General features: G+C 34.0%; 1 protein-coding gene across 1 annotated transcript; it reads right to left on the bottom strand.

Annotated features, from left to right (window-relative positions):
* Nucleotides 1-1,934: 1,934 nt before the first annotated feature.
* On the bottom strand, nucleotides 1,935-9,485 carry LOC127813685 (histone deacetylase 2). The gene is made up of 13 exons (XM_052354795.1): nucleotides 9,209-9,485; nucleotides 9,069-9,124; nucleotides 6,257-6,374; nucleotides 5,480-5,542; nucleotides 5,154-5,222; nucleotides 4,918-5,084; nucleotides 4,724-4,788; nucleotides 4,601-4,647; nucleotides 4,394-4,438; nucleotides 4,266-4,316; nucleotides 3,551-3,637; nucleotides 2,314-2,401; nucleotides 1,935-2,240 (listed from the first exon to the last, which is right to left on the bottom strand). Exons 1-13 carry the CDS (start codon nucleotides 9,317-9,319, stop codon nucleotides 2,149-2,151), a joined length of 1,059 nt encoding a protein of 352 aa, XP_052210755.1. The 5' UTR covers nucleotides 9,320-9,485; the 3' UTR covers nucleotides 1,935-2,148.
* Nucleotides 9,486-19,895: the final 10,410 nt, after the last annotated feature.

Below are 19,895 nucleotides of genomic sequence, written 5' to 3'. Positions count from 1 at the left end.
GCCAACAAACCTTGTCCCATTACCTCAAATGTGGTGAACCCAGACCAAGTAAATGAATAATGAAGACAATTAAATTTTATAAACAAATGTTGGATTTAACCTTTATTTTGTTGAGTTAGTCACAAAATTGTGTGAATTTATTGGTTATAAAATTCAATCTAAAGTTCTTGTTAGAAAATGAAAAGATGGGTAATAATAAAACGAGAAAAAGACTGAAAAGGAAAAATGGGAGATGTACAAAATACAGAACGACTTTTAATTACAAATTTGCATTACTAAATTTAGCTTGTCTTTGTTTGTTATTCCCATACCCTTTTTATGTGATTGACTGATGAAGTTAAAAAAGGCTTTTGTTGTCTCAATATAAGGGAGATTTTTTTTTTTTTTCAAAAGCATGATAAATTTATGCTAGCATTGTTTTACAAGGTTATTTTTGACTTTCTTGAAATTCTTTAGAGTCGCAAAGAATTTTTATTATTAAGACTTATTAATTAAATCTCTAATTTATCGATTCATTTATTATAAAAAAAGAAATAAATCCAACACATATTAGGTGAAAGTATTGTAAGATGATAGTTGAAACTTTATATACGTGGATTTTTCCTTGTTTATTGTATACATATATTATTTTTCCCCTTAGGTAGCATTTATTAAAATGAATAAGATAAAGTTAAAATACTTTTCATACCAAGATATCGAATGGTTAAGATAATACTGAGAAATATTCTAAAATTTTTATCAAACTGTTTATTAAAATTTTTGAAGTGTATTAGAAGATATATATGTCATTTTTCTTATCTATAAATTCTAAGATAAATATATCTAAGCGGAGATAGATAAATTTATCTAAAAAATCATATATAAGAAGTCATGTGATTTTTTTTTTTACGAGTTTTCAAATAAATTTAATAAAAATAATAAAAAATATTTTTGTCTCATATGCTTTATATATTCTACTTTGTTCGATCTATATCTTAATTGATAAATACTATCTCAGTAAACATGTTTAATTTGATTGGTTAAGTGTTTATTAGTCATCCAACCAAGGTTTATGCCGACAGCGTCAATGCCGTACAAGATTTTACTTGTGATTAAGAAATGGAGAGACGGTTTTCTAGGCAAGCATTAATGATATTTTAAAATATATTGAATGAAAACGATTGAGAAGCATGACTTGAGCTCCCTGTGCTTTGCTTTAGTTTATGTTAAAATTATATTAGCAATCTAATGGAATCTGTTGGAACAAATCCATGTTAGGTCAAGCAGGCAGAACTTGTGAAACTAGTAGTTCAAAATTACAGTTGACTACTGAGATTCCCAATATAATATATAATTAACTATAATTTCATGTCTAATCTATCAAATCACATTTGATTTCAATTTCTAAAGCATTGAATAAAGGGGTATTAGTAGCTACGCTTCTAGAATTAATGTAAGAGTTTTAAGTGAACATGTAATAAAAAAGGCTATAATTAAAAGACGGATAGGGCCCCTTTGATTCAGTGTTCTATGTTCAAAAAATTGGAAACATGGCTAAAGGGTGGTCTTAACTCATTTCATTTCATTATCACAAAATGATATAATATATTACTATATCATACTAATATAATTAATTAATATTAATGATTATATTAAAAAATTAAATACAAACATAAAACTCAAACAATGTTTTTTAATTTTAACTAAACACATAAATCTATCTAACATTTAATAGGAACACAAAAAAAGTGACAACAAAATGTAACAACCTTACCTTAACTTCTTAATTAGCTTATAAAAACTTATAAAGGGTGTTTGTTAACTTCATAATTGTATTGAATTGCTTAGGTTAAAATTTCATAACTCAAAATTGATAAGGCATAATTAACTTTTAGTTGTGCATTTACATCAATTAGAAATAAAGTACAATAGTACCACATATCGAGTCTCAATCGAACTATAAGTAACAGAGTGATATTAAAACAAGAATCACAAGTGTCATTCATCTACTATCATTGTGAGCTGCAGTAGAGACATCAGGGTCAAGATAAACTTATCTCAGGTTGACACTAACACCTTCACAAACATGCCTATTTACAATATTTACAAGGCAGTTAAAAGGTGCCTACAAGAGCGCGAAGTGGTACATAAATGGTACAACCTGAGTCCTCATGGGGAACCTCGTGTATTGATCAACCCTTTGTTTGAAAGGTTTATCACAGAATTTGCTATTACTCTGGCACTGGATTTCATGTAACCACCTGAAACATATTGATGCATTATTAAGACTTCCATGTCAAGGACAACATTATAATTATGTTGAGATTCACGGACCTGAAGTAAGCATGACAAGAGGAACGTTCCTCTCACGAGCAAATCTGAAAACCTTCTCATCGCGAATGGTTATCCCGTCAGGACTGATCTGCAAGATCAAACATAAACAGGGTAAAAGGCCAAGAAGTTATTATATCGCTTGCCCAGAATATCAATTTATACATTTTACTCTCCTGATCCTGAAGGAGAAATACCAAAAATATGGAATGAAACAGTCAAGTGGGACTCGACAGTATCCAGGGCTGTCCCCAGAGGTAGTTCAGTATCTCAATGTTCTGAACAGGTAGGTGTACCGAGGCAAAGGCAAGATTAGGCTGCCAGTAGCGGTAGTAAGTGTGTGAGAAGTGAAAATATATACCATTGAGAATTACAAAATTTGAATTTTCTGTACTACATATTCTCATCATCATACTGCTTAAATTTCTTCCTGTAAACTACAATTCAACCTTTTCAAAAGCTGGAGTCATGAATTCAAAACTGGTTAATAAGTTCTAGATTCGATCTTCAGGAATAAGTTTGATAGATCTCCAAACCTAATGGCTGACCACACTGAGAATGCAAGTTTCAACGAAGTATCAACATTGGTCTGGAGACATGGAGAGAGGGCAAAGGTAAGATGAATTTAACTTGCATTTTGCTCATGTGCAATTCCTTTTTTTCCCATTATAAACCTTAATCTAACTTACTAACTTTGGGAATTCAGAGTCACATAGGAGTGCTGAATTCTATCCTATTAATCATAAAATGTCAAACTTGACAGAACATCTCAAATAATCGCATTCACAGCATGAATATTGCCATGGCATTAAACCAGCAACCCTTGATTGATCCAGTGACCAATGCACTATTTTCACATTTCAATTACTGACTACACGTCATGAGCAACATACATTTTTACGTTTCAAACTTCTGGCATTTCGTTCTAGCAATCTTGACAGCTATTCACTTTTTATCTCCCCCCCCCCCCCCCCCCCCCCAACACAAAACTTGTCTCTCTTCTCTCTCTCTCTGTCTCTCAGTAAAGATAATGGGAAAGGGAAATCCACATGGCATGAGTTCACATTTCCCCTAGTAACAAAATGTTCATTGAAACTTAAATTCAAGGTTGTTACATAATAAAGTTATGAAGGAAAAATGAAAAATATTAGCTTGTTTCATAGCTGAGTAAACAATGATTCTTATAGCAGATAAAAATGGAAGACACAAAATAATGAAAAGAGCAACGGTACATGCTTACCTTCAACCTGCCCAATGGATCTCCATCTAGAATATCAGTGCCAGCATTGTACAGTACCAGCTCAGGATCAAACATCTGCCCAGCAACCTAAAATTCAAACATCCAGTTGACTAGTAAATATTAATTATCCTACTTTTCAGAGGTTGACAAACAAATAAGAAGAGTTAATAGTACATCGAAAGTGAGAAATCCTCAAGATACTACTCTTGCACTGGGATTGCAAAAGTCTACCTAATCCCATCCATTGATAGATTGAGTCAGAGCAAATCAGAGAAAGTGAGTCCTCTGGGAAGTAATGAAGGATCATGTCCCCCTTATTTTCTTTTTTTGTTAAGTAAATGTCCCTCTGTTTTCTGTTTTTACATTTTTTTTTTCCTACCAAAACTCCACTTTCCATATTTTAGGTCACTTTTGGATTTTTTCCCTCCAAGGAAAAGATTTTTAATGAAATAGATGGGAACACTATGGGATTAAACGAGTTCACTCAGAAGTTGCCTGTAGGTAAAGTCCATCAACGTGTAAGCACATTTTAGAGAGAGAGTACAACTTATATATGCAATAGCACAGTATGTGAAAAAATGGCACAACAAAACCAAAATAATGTAGTCAAAGAGTCCCTCGTGGAGGTATGCTCAGCACAATTTATGATAATAATTGCATCAATCAAGCAGAAAGGAAAACGTTGAGCCAGTTGTAAATGGTCATCAATGCATACCTCAAGTGCTTCATCTAATTTTGCCAAGTATTCATCTGTTTTGGTCCCACTCTGATGAAGAAAAATGCAATGACTATAAGGTGGCAAACAAACAAAAGAAAAACTAGATCTAACTTGAGGTTTCCTACCTCTACTTCAACCTTCTGGCTAATGTATCTCCTTGCTTCAAAATCCTTTACGGACAAACACAATAAACAAGATGAGTGTTCGGGCTACTGATTCCTAGCTAAGACAGAGATTTTATTTCTGTTCAGCAGCATGGAAAATATAATGAAAGGAAATGGCACATGCACATTCTTGTTTCAAGTTAAGACTTCCAAAATAAGACAACTTACAAATGGATAAATCTCAGGATTGTACATATCCAGAATGTAAACTCTCCCTGTCAGCATCCATAGACAATCAATTAAGGCATCAGATAACAGAAGACCACAATGGTAATAGGAAAGAAATCATACTGTCATTAGAAAAATCTTTTTCATGGCCATTTCCTTGATGTGCATCAAGATCAATTATCATCACCCTGTAATTGCATTGTGTTAATGAGGACAAGGACCGATGACCAAACTAGATATATCCGATTGAGAAATCAACTCCCCGGATTAAATATGCACAAGAAACAACAATTTAATAAAATTGCAAGTTTAAATACCTTGAAATATTTAACCGGACAAATGCATAGTGAATACAAAGAGATATGTCTGCATAAACACAGAAACCCCCTCCCTTATCTGCACAACAGTGATGGAACCCACCACCAACATTGATAGCCCAACCTCTCTCTTTTGCAAGTTTTGCCGCCAAGATGGTTCCTCCAACCTACAATATAATAACGTCAGTCACAGTGAAGCACTAAGGAAAAGACAGATCATGGAATAAAAATTTCACCTGCTTGCGGAATGGGTCAAGAACTTTCCGCTGAACAAGATAATTGGGAAGTAGCGCAACAGGAGGGACCTAAAAGTCATACCAAATTGTCTGGTCAAGAATCTTAAAACAATACAACCGCAAACCATCAGTTGAAACTGTCATGGTAAAAAAGAGCTTCATAAAGAATCTATAAACGTTCTTGAAAAAAATGAAAACCAAAAGAAATTAAACTTCCACATCCAGCAAAGGACAAAAGCAGATGAAACTAGCCAACTAGGTAAAAATTTGCATAAAGGAACATGACTATGAAACAAGACAGATGGAGAATATGGTCAGAACACTACCTCAACTATAATGGAGACATTCAAACTGCTTTTTAGACTATTCAAGTATGAGTCTGAATGCACCTGTCACAGGTATGGAATTGTCAGGCATAACAAATAAACTTAATAGCTTGGCTAACATTAAGAATTATGAAGACATTGCCTGGCCCATCCTCCTTTCTACCCTTTTATGTTCTGACAAGGGGCATTGCCTTGCCAATTCTTCCTTCCCAAGAACATAAGACAGGAAGCAGAAAAGAATGGAGAAGAACTCACAAGCATCAAGCAAGCATAGAACTACTAGATTTACATGCACAACAACAAACATAATACATACTATAGCAGACATAATTTCGGTGAAACAAAACAAAAACAACAATAATCACAAGCTTAATTCCACTAGGTGGGTTGGCTATTAGGTGAAACAAAAAACATGATTTTTTCTGTTACACTGCCACAGAAATGAGGCCACCAAAAAATGAAGTGATTTTTCAATTGCAACTGCACAGAAATATTATGAGAGATTTCTATAGCAACTGATGGCAGCAATCTAAAGCATTTGGTCATTGGCATTGACATGTCACAATGCTAAACCACATAAAACCTTTTGTGTGTGTTTGTGTGTTTGTCTGTAGTATACACGAACACAGACACATATGTGATTTCATAGTTAGCATTCACATGCCAAAAACAATTGAACCCAAAGAATTAAGTTTAAGATTGGCTTCCTTAAGAGTACAAGATGGAACAAACACCAAAAATTGAGCAAGCATGGCTTTAACCAAATGCAGTAGGTACCACTAGAAGATCTTCTTTGGTAGCTTCTTGAGGCTCGACTATATGTTTTTTGTCCAGAACACCATCAGTGACTAGAAACCGGCAGATGCGTCCCCATTTAGAAGAATCAAATGGGTGCCTATATTATAAAATTTAAATATTTAAGTAGACATAAATCAATAACCAACTCGCACATATACATTGTGGAACCTTAGAATCAAACATCAATAGAGAATTCAACTTTACATGCACAACAACAAATATGTTTGTGAAATTTCTTATTCCTACAAATATCATAAACATAATACACAATTAGGATTTTCTTTTCCCTGTTAGAACAAGAAATTTGGACATAAAACAATGAAAAGGCTAATTTTTTTCTCTCTGTCTCAGAAATTCAATTGTAAAAATAAAAAATTTAATGTTTCCAACAATTCATTGTAACTGAAAAGTTTTGGAGTCTGACTAAGAAACAAGCCGTAAGAAAATCCCATGAACCAACATCCAATCAAGTTTAAGCATTACTACTTTTGGTTAATAAACACCTTTAGCTTTGTCTAGTGGGATTAAGGCTTGGTATGCTGTTGTTGTAAATTGCTTTAGCATTTTGGGATGTTGCATAAGATTGGTAAACTGAGTTTCATGCAGCATAACATTTCATTGAAGCTTATTAAAATTTGCACATTGAGTGAGAAGAAAGTCATGGTAAGTCATGAACCAATACACCTTTCAAGTCTAAGGTCATGTTCATGGGAAACACAACTTTAACTGCCAACACTGATAGAGGATTGAAAACCATTATTATTTTAATAAAATGGTTTGCTTGAAGCATAAGTTCAAATGAAATAAGGCAAGCATTAAAAAAGATGAAAAATCATAAGGTGGTGGGACCAGATAATATACCAATAGAAGCATGGAAATACATGGGAGAAGAGGGCATTTTCTGGCTAACGCAATTATTTAACGCGATCCTTAAATAAAAAAAGATGCCAGATGAGTGGAGGAAGAGTACTTTGGTTCCTATATACAAGAACAAAGGAGATGTTCAAAATTGTGAAAATTACAGAGGAATTAAGTTAATGAACCATACCATGAAACTCTGGAAGAGAGTAATAGAGCAGAGGATCAGAAAAGAAACAAAGGTTTCGGAAAATCAGTTTGGTTTCATGCCTGATAGGTCAACAATGGAAGCTATATACTTACTGAGTCGCCTAATGGAAAGGTATCGGGATCATCAGAAGGACCTACATATAGTGTTTATAGATCTAGAAAAGGCCTATAATAGGGTCCCTAGAGAAGTATTATGGAGGGTGTTAGAGAAGAAAAAAGTCAGAATAGCCTATATACAAGCCCTTAAGGACATGTATCACGGTGTAAAGACAAGGGTCAGAACATGCGGAGGGGATACTGAACCGTTTACAACTACAATAAGACTGCATCAAGGTTCTGCATTAAGTCCATACTTATTTGCTCTAGTAATGGATGAACTCACTAAAGATATTCAGACAGAGGTGCCATGGTGTATGCTATTTGCAGACGACATAATGTTGGTGGATGAAACAAAAGAATGAGTGAATACTAAGATTGAGTTGTGGAGAAACAATTTAGAATCTAAGGGATTTAAATTAAGTAGAAAGAAAACAGAATATATTGAATGTAAATTTAGTAAGAATGCAAGAGTGGATGATGTTATAATAAAATTGGAAGACCAAATCTTACAAAGAAAAGACCATTTTCGATATTTGGGATTAGTGATTCAAAAAGATGGAGAAATTCACGAGGATGACGCACATAGAATTAAGGCAGGTTGGCTAAAATGGAGAAATGCATCGGGGGTGTTATGTGATGGTAAAATCCTATTAAAACTGAAAGTAAAATTCTATAAGACAGCTATAAGACCAGTCTTGCTGTATGGCTCAGAATGTTGGGTAGTCAAATACTAGCATGAGCAAAAGACGAGTGTAGCGGAGATGAGGATGTTAAGATAGATGTGCGGCCATACAAGAAAGGATAAAATTAGAAATGAAGTTATTCGTAATAAGGTAGGAGTAGTGCCAATCGAGGAGAAGATGAGAGAGACTAGACTAAGATGATTTGGTCATGTGAGAAGGAGACCGAGAAATGTTCATATGAGGAGAGTTAATGAAATGGAACAATTAGTCAAAAAAAGAGGTAGAGGCAGACCCAAGAAGACTTTGGGAGAGACATTAAAGTTTGATATGAAGTGTATGGATTTAAATGAAGATATGACAAAAGACAGAAATATATGGAAGTCTAGAATTCATGTAGCCGACCACACATAGTGGGATAAAGGCTGGATATGTTGTTGTTGGTTTGCTTGAAGCAATGGATTCCATTCCCACATAATAGATTAGCACTAAGTGGGTACCAAATGACAACACTAAATTCGCAAACAAGCGTCAAAGTTTCATATGCATGTATGTATCAGGTTGCAAGAGATTTGATGTCTTATCACCACAAAAAATTATAAAAGCTTCAGAGTAAAAGTCAGCTTTGATCTCTCACAAAGCTTTCCAGTTGCCATTTACAAAACCAATACAATGGACCAAAGCATAGAAACGTATTTATGTCTTTCATGAACGATTCAGCAAATGGAAGAATACATAATATGTTAAACCAGCATCTGTATTTCCCCTCTAGAATTCATTGCCAAACTCAGTTATTTCCAACGATTCAGTAATCATCTCATCATCGTCTCCGATCACGCGCAACAAAATTAGGTTAAAAGTAATCCAAAGGTAATTAGCACTCCTTAGTCCTTACTGTTGTATCCATGAGTATAGACAAAGGAAACGGAATTTAGGTTCCTTACAGCTTCTCGATGCCCATAAACGCGATATCATAGTAAGGCGAGTAGATAAGCGGAACCTGGTACAAGAGAACCGGAGTTCAAGTGAAAGCAACCGAAATCCGTATGAGAATAGACCGAAACGGGTGAGGCGACGACGTTACCTTCGAGAGCGGCACGTCGAAGTATAGCTTGCTAGACAGAATTCGGTTCCGCCGGAGAGCTTCGGCGTCGGGAGAAGACAAAACGCCGGCGGATGTAGAACCAGTCGACATGATCGGAAACAGAACCGATTGGTGGCGGAAAACGTAGCGGAAATGATGATGAGGGACCTTCGAAGCTGTGAAAATCAAGCGATTCCGAGTTGACTCGGATGGGGAACTGAGGGACTCAGTCCTGAAAGGCGATGTCTGAAACTGCGGGAGTCATGTTTGGATACAAGCGAGCCTCTGGCGTATCCCAGTTCGGGGCTTCACTCCAATCCAGGTTATACTAGCTCGTTGGATTTGGAATATTATCCTTTCGCAGACATCATTGTCTTTTGTTTGCCAAACAAAATTAGACATTTCAGGTGGGACGATTAGGGATGGCAATGAGAATATAAAGTGTGGAAAATTTGAATTGAAATCGAATCAGAAAACGTAATTAAAAATTATTTGATTGGATAATTATTTGATTTGAGGAAAAATTGAGTACTATTTTAAGCGGTATAATTTGGTTATGATTAGGGATGTTAAAAAAAATTGACAAATTATGGAAACCGACCAAATCGAACCGCACCGCACCGCGCAATTTTTTAAGATAAGCGGTCCAACACGATTTGAGAAATCCTCAAATCGTGTCGTTTACGGTTTGAGAATTTCTTGGTTTGATTTAAAACCAAACCACACAAGTATAATGTAATAATAAAAAAATTATAAAATAATTTATTTTCAAATCAGAAAAATAAATCTAGTAAATAGATTGTAAACAATATGTTTTATTTATATATAAACAATCAAACAGATTGTTTTGTAAAACAAACTGTTTGTTGTTAACAATCTTTTTACAGATTGTATAAATAAAATATTATTTTATTTATTTTGATTTATGAATTAAATAGTTGATGAAACAATTTATTAAATCATGAAAATTGCACTACGAAAATGACTGAATTAATATTTTAAACAAACCGTGGAAACCGCACCAAACCGCATCGCAAAAACGGTGCGATTTCTGCTCACCAAACCAGACCGCACAGTCTAGCTTGATAGGAAAATCGCACAAGCGATTTGACGTATTAAAAATGTCAAAAATCGACCAAACCGGACCGTGTATACCCTTAGTTATGATTTTCACTAAATCTAAATTAAAACCTGAACTAAAACTTAATTGAATGCGTGGGTAACTAAGCCAAATCGAACAGAATATACATATATATATATAATATATTAATATATACACATAACATATATTGACTAATATATTTTTTTACAAGTATTTTAACTAATGCATTACAAATATATAAAATATTTAACATTTATAAAGTAATTAACAAATAAAAATAAAATTTAATATTAAATTATTTTATTTTTATCAATCAAATAATTATATCCAATAAGTTTGAAGTTAATTTGTAACTTTATGCAAAAAGAATATAACTTTATTAGAGTTTGTTTTGTTTGTTGTGGAGTTATTAATTTTTTTTATAAATTCTATTTACAAGAATTTGACTTTATTTATTGGTATGGATCAAATTAAAAAAAATCATGGTTAAAATTGAAACCAAACCGAAATCGAATGGTTTGGTTATGGTTTTTAATTTTTAAAACTAATGGGTAATAGTTTGGTTTTGATTTTGGTTTTAGTAGTTTAAGTTTGGTTTACTTATGATTTTGATAAAAATTAAAATCAAACCGAACCATTGCCAACCTTAGGAACGGTGTGCACTAATGTAGGTTGTATAGAAATGAAAAACGTTTTCAATATGAAATAAAAATGAATAAATAATATTTTTTTATAAAAAATAAAACATAGGATAAAGTATAAATTAAACAAATATAGAGATATTTTTTATAAATATAATTTTTAATTTAAAAAATTAACAAATTAAATATAATTTGTAGCATTATTGATTTTACTGTCAATTGTTAAAAAGTTGGGGAGAAAAACTGGAAATGGTGTTGATTTTCCTAATCTATGCTTAATTTAAAAAAGATGATAGAATTAGATTTTTTTTATTTTCTTAAACATATAAAAATTCTCTCTGTGTCTAGAAAAAGTCCACTTTCTTCTTCATCCATTATTATTGCGTGTATATGTGCATATAGAGAGAGATTCAAATTTGGGTTTAGATATAAAGAGAGGGAGAGAGCCCACTTATTTTGTCACTATGTGTGAGATCCAAATTTGAGTTCAGATATAAAAGGAGAGAGAGCCCACTTATTTTGTCACCATGTGTGTGTGTGCGTGTATGTGTAGAGAGAGAAATAGGGTTATTTAGAGAAAGAAATAAAAAGATTGGCGACAACTTGAGAGTAAATGATTGATAGCGATTGAGAGAAGGAACAATTGAAAACAACCGGCAACAAACAAATCGAGCGAACAATGCGAGGCTCAATCTTTGCGATCTTTGGTATATGAACCAAAATTGAAAGTGAGGGAACTAAAAGGAAGAGAATAAGGGAATGACGATTATGGCGCACCCAAAGCAACAAGCTTTGATTGAGCGATTGTTGCCAAAAACACGTTTCAGGCTAGAAATGCTCTTTCGATCATTTTATGTAATTTACAAAATAGTCTCGAAATGTTTCACAAAGTACAAAAATAACTCAAAAAACATTTCAGGCTGTATTTTCTATTTTCGAAATAGATAACGATGCAAAAAAGCCAAAACGAGGTCTCCAGGCCATTTTTGTACTTCAAAGGTATTAACCATCCATATGAGTTTGGCTAAATATATATTTTACATATGTAACCGTAGGTTTTTTAATTTAGAATTTTAAATTTTTTATTATTTTAATTATACATTTAAACTATGTAACTTTTAGTTAATTACACCTATTTAACTTTTTATTATTTTAATTATCTATTTGAATTATGTATTTTTGAATCAATTGCACACTTTGATAAATTTGTCGAGAACAATAAATTTTGTAATATAATTAAAATAACAAAAAATTTAGAGATAGAATTGACTCAAAATTGAAAGTTCATGAGAAACAATACAAAATTTTGAATATTTAGATAAAAAATATATAAATACAAAAATTAAAATATATATTTTACCATCTGTGTTTGCTTGGAATAACCTCTAAGCAATCTTTGTAGAAATGATTTGGTAAGTCATTCACATTTTTTGAATAAAAAATTTACCAGAGACTTATTTTGGCACAAATATAAGTCATCTTGCACCTATATAAATTATTGCTAGAGATGTTATCCATTGTGAATTATTAACAAGGAGTGTGAAGTGAAAACAATTAATTTTCAAAAATAAATAATAAACTGGTAATATTTTAATTCAGTTTGAGTTTTTTAATGTATTATGCGAGTTGGTATAAAAAATTAAAAATTTATTAAAAATTTTATTTATTACATTTGATATTAAAATTAATTTAATATAAATGTAAAATCAATGCGAAATGAAATGTTAATCGATACAAAACACTGTTACAAGAAAAATCCATAATAGAAAATTCGTTACTATCCAACGAACTTGGTGGAGCCAACTTCCAACCGACCTTAGCATGAAATGTCACACCAATTAAAGAAAAATCCATAATAGAAAATTCGTTACTATCCAATGATTCAATGAACTTTGGTAGAGCCAACGTCCAATCATCCATAGCATGAATGTCACACCAATTATACGTCAATTTTTAATCCGCCTCGTAATCATTCCCTAAGTCCTTATCAACTTGGAATGTGTATATTTTTTTTTTATATTTTCTTGGATGGTTTCATACAAACTGAAAATCGTGCAATTTGTATAACCACCAAATCGTTTTGGACTGCAAAAAAAAAAAAAAATCGACCGATTCGATTTGATTTGATTTGGTTTGGCCGATTTCCGCGATACACCGATTTTTTTAGACAGCAAATGCGATCTGATTTGGTATGGTTTGGCCGCACCAAAATCAGACTGCGGTATAATTTGATCAGAGAACCGTACTAGCGGTTTGACTTGCTGAAAATGGTTCAGACCGACCAAATCACACCATGAACATCCCTAGTGTATATAAAGCCACCCCAACTGTTATTTGGTTGGAATAAAATAAAGTTAAAAAATTTCAAATATACTTTAGATATTTCGTAAATTATATTATTAATTTTTAAATATAACGATAAATTAATTATTATATTTTAATTTTTATCACTATAATTATTAAATTATAATTTTTTTTATTAAATTTTGTTAACAAAAAACTAACATGACATATATTAATATAAATCTCAAAAATATTTTATTATAAGATTTAGGTCAATTTTAATATCAAATGATTTTGAGATTTATATAGATGTATATTACATTGGTTTTTTAAGTACCCTTTTGGATAAGCAAAGTGCTATGAGTTTTTTTTTTATATATATATTTACAAAAATAAGATAGAAATAATAAGCTTCCTCATGTATAGCCTTCGGACAATCTAAAGAAATATTACTAGTAAAATGATGAAGTAATTCATGGCATTGTCATCTCTAAACTCATTTTTCTTTCTTATTTGCTATGATGGTTCAACCATTTATTTTTATTCGCACACTTTTTAATAATATATAACATCAAAATTTTCTTTTAACTTCTTGAAAAATGTCAAGCTCTACAGGGACGATATCCCAATTTCTCTAAGCTTCCTGATTAAGGTCAAGCTTTTGTAAATGACTCAATTCCCCTTGACTTCCTAGATAAAATTAAGCTTCACAAGGGACTATAACTCAATTCCCTTGAGCTTCTTAAATAATGTCAAGCTCCATAAGGACAATATCTCAATTCCGCTCAATTTTGCTTGGTTACCTAAATAAGGTCAAGCTCTGTAGAGATGATATTCCCCTTGGCTTTTTAAATAAGGTCAAACTACATAGGGACAACAATTCAATTTCTCTCAGCATCTTGAATAAGGTCAAGCTCTACAAAGATTATAAATAAAGTCAAGTTTTTTAGGGATGATAACTCAATTCCTCTTGGTTTTCTAAACAAGATTAAGACAATATCTCAATTCCACTTGGCTTTTTAAAGAAGGTTAAGTTTCGCATGACGAATAACTCAAATCCTCTCAGCTTTTTAAACAAGGTCAAACTTTACAAGGATGATATCTCAATTCCTTTTGGCTTCTTAATTGAATAAGGTGAAGCTTCATAGGTAGGTACGATAACTCAAATCCTCTCAACTTCTAAAATAAGGTCAAATTTTATAGGGATGACATTTTAATTCTTCTCAGCGTCCTAAACAAGGTCAAATAAAAATGACAACTGAATTTTCCTTGACTTCTAGTATAAAGTTCCTTGACTTTTAAGTAAGGAAAAAATTCTTCAAATTGTGACATTGCCAAAGAAATTGGGGGAAGAAATTAAAAGATTTTAGGCAAAACTCGTGATAGTGAGCCGCAAGCCCCAATAAGGGTGGGCTCGCGGCAATGGATGTGCCGAAAGCTCGTGGCACACTGCTGCAAGCCCCAATAGGTGGGCTCGTGGCAATAGGGTTTGCCGTGAGCTTGCGGCTCGTGCCGCACTGCTCAGACCTCAAAGGTTTTGCGGCAACTTGCGGCAGTGTGCATCTTCCGGGAAAACCAAGAACTCCATCCAGCAGAGGGCATGTGTCAGCACCAGGTACCCTTGAAAATCACGCCTTATAAATACCCAACTAGAAGACAGTGAACAAGACTTCGAACTTCAATAAAATTTAGACATTTTGAATATATCTTTACTGTTTTCGTGGATAGACATTGAGATTCGAGTTTGACTTTGGCATCAGAGGGTCTTCGCGGGGGAAGATTCTCTCCGGCCTTCTAACCTATTTTCTAAGCATCAACAGGATCAAATCTTTAAGACGAAGCTAGTGGCGAAGCCTTGTGGCGATAGCTAGTGGCAAATCCTTGCGGTGAAGCTAACAACGAAGCCAAATCCTTGCGACGAAGCTAGTGGCGAAGCCTTATGGTGAGAGTTAGTGGCGAAGTCTTGTGGCAAAAGCTAGTGGCGAAGCCTTGTGGTGGGAGCTAGTGGCGAAGCCTTGTGGCGGGAGCTAGTGGCGATAACTAGTGGCAAAATCTTGTGGCGATAGCTAGTGGTGAAACCTTGTGGTGGGAGCTAGTGGTGAAGCCTTGTGGTGGGAGCTAGTGGCGAAGCCTTGTGGCGATAGCTAGTGGCGAAATCTTGTGGCGATAGCTAGTGGCGAAGCCTTGTGTAAGAGTTAGTGGCGAAGCCTTATGGCAAGAGCTAGTGGTGAAGCTTTGTGGCGCGGGAGCTAGTAGCGAAGCCTTGTGACAGAACCTCATGGCGACATCCTTGCGGCGAGTATCCTAAAGGCGAACTCATTGAGGCAACTTCTCTTACGGCAACCTAATCTTACCCGACAACGAGCTCGAGTGGACCCCACATCACAAATTTTAATTGTTGTATTTTGACAGCAACAAAGTGCGAACATGAACTAGCTATTTTATTTTGCTCATTTGATTTTACAATAATTTAAGTGCAAAAAAAATAGTGGTTTTAGAATAGAAGGACACAAGTCTAAGAGAATATGATGTTATGGATTCCAATGTTGAAAAAAATGAACAAACGTGACATCAATATACAAGTGAGAACTAGGAATAAGTAAAAATTCATCTTCTACACCTTTCTTTCTACGACTTGAACAAGGAGGGAGGTTATTACTTTGTGTTGACTAAATTGGAGGATTAGATGTAAAGGAAGACCTAGCTCTACTAATCAATATAGTTTAGTCGACTAGTAAATTTTGTTGGTGAATAAAACTCTTTGTTGTCTTAATGGTGTGCAGCGATAATCTATCATTGTTTGGTTAGAAGATTAGAAAGGTAACTAGAGTTTGAAGATCTAATGGATTAAAGGGATGAATGTTAACTACTATTTGAGAGATCATACCCTTGACTACTTTTGTCATAAATTGGGACAAACTCTCTCATTCCCTCATCGATTCCTCTTAATAGGAAGTCCCATCAGGGGAAGGTATAGTGAAGGTTTTCTTTAGCTCTTTCTATTGGGGTGGTGGCCATTGATAAAGCTATTGGTGAAAGGAAAGTGTCTAGAGAGATAATACTTGAAATTTTTAACTAGGAAACAAGTATATGGTACGTTTTTATGAAAAGTATAACATGGGGGCCCTAATGTCTCAACTACCATCTTAATTACTATTAAGGATCTAAGTTGGTGCAAGTATAATAATTGCATTATCATATGTCTAATTTGGTATGAGTATCGTTAAGAGAGGAATGTTAAGATGGATGATTAGTGTAATATTTCTTAATCAGCATGCATAATTAAGAAAATCATGAAGTGGTTAGGATGGAGCAAAATATTTTGATCTTAATATATTTCAAAAAAGGGAAAAAAATAGCTACATTTAATTGCTAAATTTAATAAATAAATATTATTTTCTCCAAAAATAATATACAACAAATCAACAGGCATGTACATGAGCATAATTCATCTTGACTTGGCAAAGTACTTTTTTGAGTTTGGATTTTTTAAATACAAAAGATCGAGTGTCTATGTCTTCTCCAAAGACCTTGAGTAAGTCTTCTCATAACATTCCGTACCCTATGCCTTCTACTTGAAAAGTTCTTTTGCATGCTAAGGTATTCTCTTATGTGTTGATGCTAGGGTAATCATTGATTATAATCGAATTGAACCTTAAAAATTTTTAATCGAACTGAATCATTTGAAAGAGAGAGTAACCGAACCGAACCGATCGACAAAACCTACCTAACCGAACTAACCGAAACCGATTTAACCGACCATTATCAACAACGATGTCTCGTATATTAAAAAATAAGGTTGATCTAAAGGCTAATTTTTTTATAGATCTAAAAATTAATTTTATAGTGAAAAATATACAAAAAAAAAAAAAAAGTTTCTGGAGAATTTACATGACGAAGAGCTGAGGTGGAGTAACTGGAGTCCACGGTGTCGGTGTCTTTATCAGAGAGAGTAATGGTAGCCGCTTCCACCATCGTGCCAGAGTTTGTGATAAAGAATAGAAGGGGAAGGGGAATGGGAAAAGGAAGGGGACGACCGAATGGGAAAGGAGGGTAGGGAAAGAGAGATATGGTGGGAGGTGTGGTAGTGGGCCAGTTGTCGTCGCAGAGAGAGGAGAACCAGAGAAGAAGAAGGGGAAGGGAGGGCCGAATGGAGAAGAAAGGAAGGAGAGAGAGAGAGGGGGTGGGTTTCTGGTGGGTTTCTTGGGGAGATGGGTTTCTGGCAGTGACAGGAAGGAGTTGACAAAGAGTGAGAGAGAGGGTTGTTTGGGAATTTAGAGGGGAGGGGAGGGTAGTGTTGCGTGAGGTTTGGTTGGGGGGGGGTTAGTGTCGCATGCGGTTAACTCGATTAATCGAGTTAACCAATTTTTTTACAAATTAATAATCGAACGGAATCGGTTATTAAAAGTAATCGAACCAAATCAATCAAATCGGTCGGTTCAGTACGATTAATACGAACATTTGCTCAACCCTAGCTGATGCACCTCCTTTATAGGCCTCTTCAATTTGGTGCTTGAGAGAAGCCACGACTCTTGAGTTCCTAAATCTTCATAGTTTCTTTATTTGTTTGCTTCTTATTTTTTTATGCATAATTTTTTCTTTTTTTTTCGAAACTAGCTTTGCGGAGAGGTCTCTAATTTTTTTTTTTTAATCTATGTTTGATGTTGTACATGGATTCATTGACTCATGAGACATGACTTATTTCTTAATCTTTCTCATGTAACCATTCATTAAACAGAGAAATACGATCGTTAAATAGTTTTATATTTATCTATATTTCAACAGTAAGCAATGCTTTAAAAAATTTGAGCTCTTTAGTTGTATTTTTCTTCTCACTCGAGTTCTGTAAATTAGACTAGAAGCCCTTCTAGATTTTTCTTGCCCCGATGGAAATTCAGAATAGCTTGGAAAAATTATGACTTCAAGACATTCAATTTTTGTTGATGGAAATTCAGAATAGCTTGGAATAGGTTTTGGTTGTTCAAGATTATTCCGTTCTTCCCCGAAAGGTTAGAATTTCTTTTTCTAAGTAGTTTGATATGTTTTTTTTCATATCTTTTCTTATGTCTTCTAAGATATATATATATATATATATGTAATATCTTGATAATTTAAGATCAAGTTTAAGAAGGGATTCTAGAGAAGCTAATATATATATCGAGAATAATAAGAAAGGAAATAAAATCAGTTAGATATCTTTTGGGCTGAATGTGGATAAAGAACTCTTAGGTTAAACGTGTTTGAATTATGGTACCTTAATGATGGGTGACCCTTAAAAAATTCGAGTAAACCCATCAAGGTAAGTTGATCCGATTCTTCCTATCGCTCGATGTGAGATGTTACAACATACATGATATTTAATTAAGTGTAATGCAATCATGCTTCTGATAAATTCAATATTTGTTCATATGCTGTCAAGAAGTATAAAAAATGGATAAGTATATGGCAGAACATAGTTAGATAAAATAAAGGCTTAATACATATTTTAGTTTCTGAACTAATCAAAAAAATAAGTTTAAGAATATCAACTAAATTGTGTTCACTATTCATCACTGGACAAAATAATTTATACACTTTTAGTCCCTAACTTAACTAACGTTAACTGAGACGTTAACTTTGCCTTGTTACGTTGTCACGTCATCGACATGTCATTCCTCAGCACTGTTACGTCACCACGGCTTAATGCATTTTTTAGTTTCTAGACTAATAAAAAAAATGACTTTAAGGATATCAACTAAATTGTGCTCAGTATTCATCCCTGGACAAAAACATTTTATACACTTTTAGTCCCTGACTTAACCGACGTTAAATAAAACGTTAATTTTGGCTTGTCACGCTGCCACGTCACTCATAATATCCACGTCTATTGTCTATATTTTTATTAAAAAAAAAAACAACGTCGTCTCCACAGTTGGGCTACCACGGCCATGGGGAGGCTAGGTTCCTCGACCCAACTGTGGCTGGGACTGGGAACCTAGTGGTCGGGCGACTGGCCTCCATAGTCGTCAGCTGTCGGGGGTCGGGGAACCCTAAAACCTTGGTCCCCGACCCCCAGCTGTTCCTTGACTGCTGGGTTTAGGGTCCTCGACCCCCAATCATTCCGAGGTGACCAGCAATGGCTGAATCGACAACAGGTGCAGAGGCAAGAGTGGTTCAAAACGAGGAGAGAGGGAGAAGGGAGAAAAGGGCTTCCCATGGCCGCCAGCAGCCATGGTTGGGTGTGTGTTGAAGTTGTTTTTTTTTTTTTTTAATAAAAATATGGATAGCAGATGTGGATATTATGAGTGACGTGGCAACGTAACAAGGCAAAGTTAACGTCTCAGTTAATGTCGGTTAAGTCAGGAACTAAAAGTGTATAAAATTATTTTGTTCAGGGATAAATAATGAGCACAATTTAGTTGAAATTCTTAAAGTCATTTTTTTTATTAGTCCAGGGATTAAAAAATGTATTAAGTCATGGTGATGTGGCAGTGATGAGGAGTGACGTGACAACGCGACGAGGCAAAATTAATGTCTAAGTTAACGTCGGTTAAGTCAGGGACTAAAAGTGTATAAATTATTTTATCCAGTGATGAATAGTGAGTATAATTTATTTAATATTCTTAAAATTATTTTTTTTATTAGTTCAAGAACTAAAATATGTATTAAGCCTAAAACAAAA

Source organism: Diospyros lotus, chromosome 11, assembly GCF_014633365.1.
Source record: "Diospyros lotus cultivar Yz01 chromosome 11, ASM1463336v1, whole genome shotgun sequence".
Taxonomy (NCBI): domain Eukaryota; kingdom Viridiplantae; phylum Streptophyta; class Magnoliopsida; order Ericales; family Ebenaceae; genus Diospyros; species Diospyros lotus.
This window is presented reverse-complemented; position numbering and strand designations above follow the sequence as displayed.

What these genes read in the sequence shown, in the direction of transcription:
- LOC127813685 (XM_052354795.1), bottom strand. Translation starts at nt 9,319, where the DNA reads ATGTCGACTGGTTCTACATCCGCCGGCGTTTTGTCTTCTCCCGACGCC. An exon ending in TCGACGTGCCGCTCTCGAAG is followed by an intron (nt 9,125 to 9,208) that starts GTAACGTCGTCG and finishes CTCTTGTACCAG; the next exon opens with GTTCCGCTTATCTACTCGCC. An exon ending in TCTTGTCATGCTTACTTCAG is followed by an intron (nt 2,241 to 2,313) that starts GTCCGTGAATCT and finishes AATATGTTTCAG; the next exon opens with GTGGTTACATGAAATCCAGT.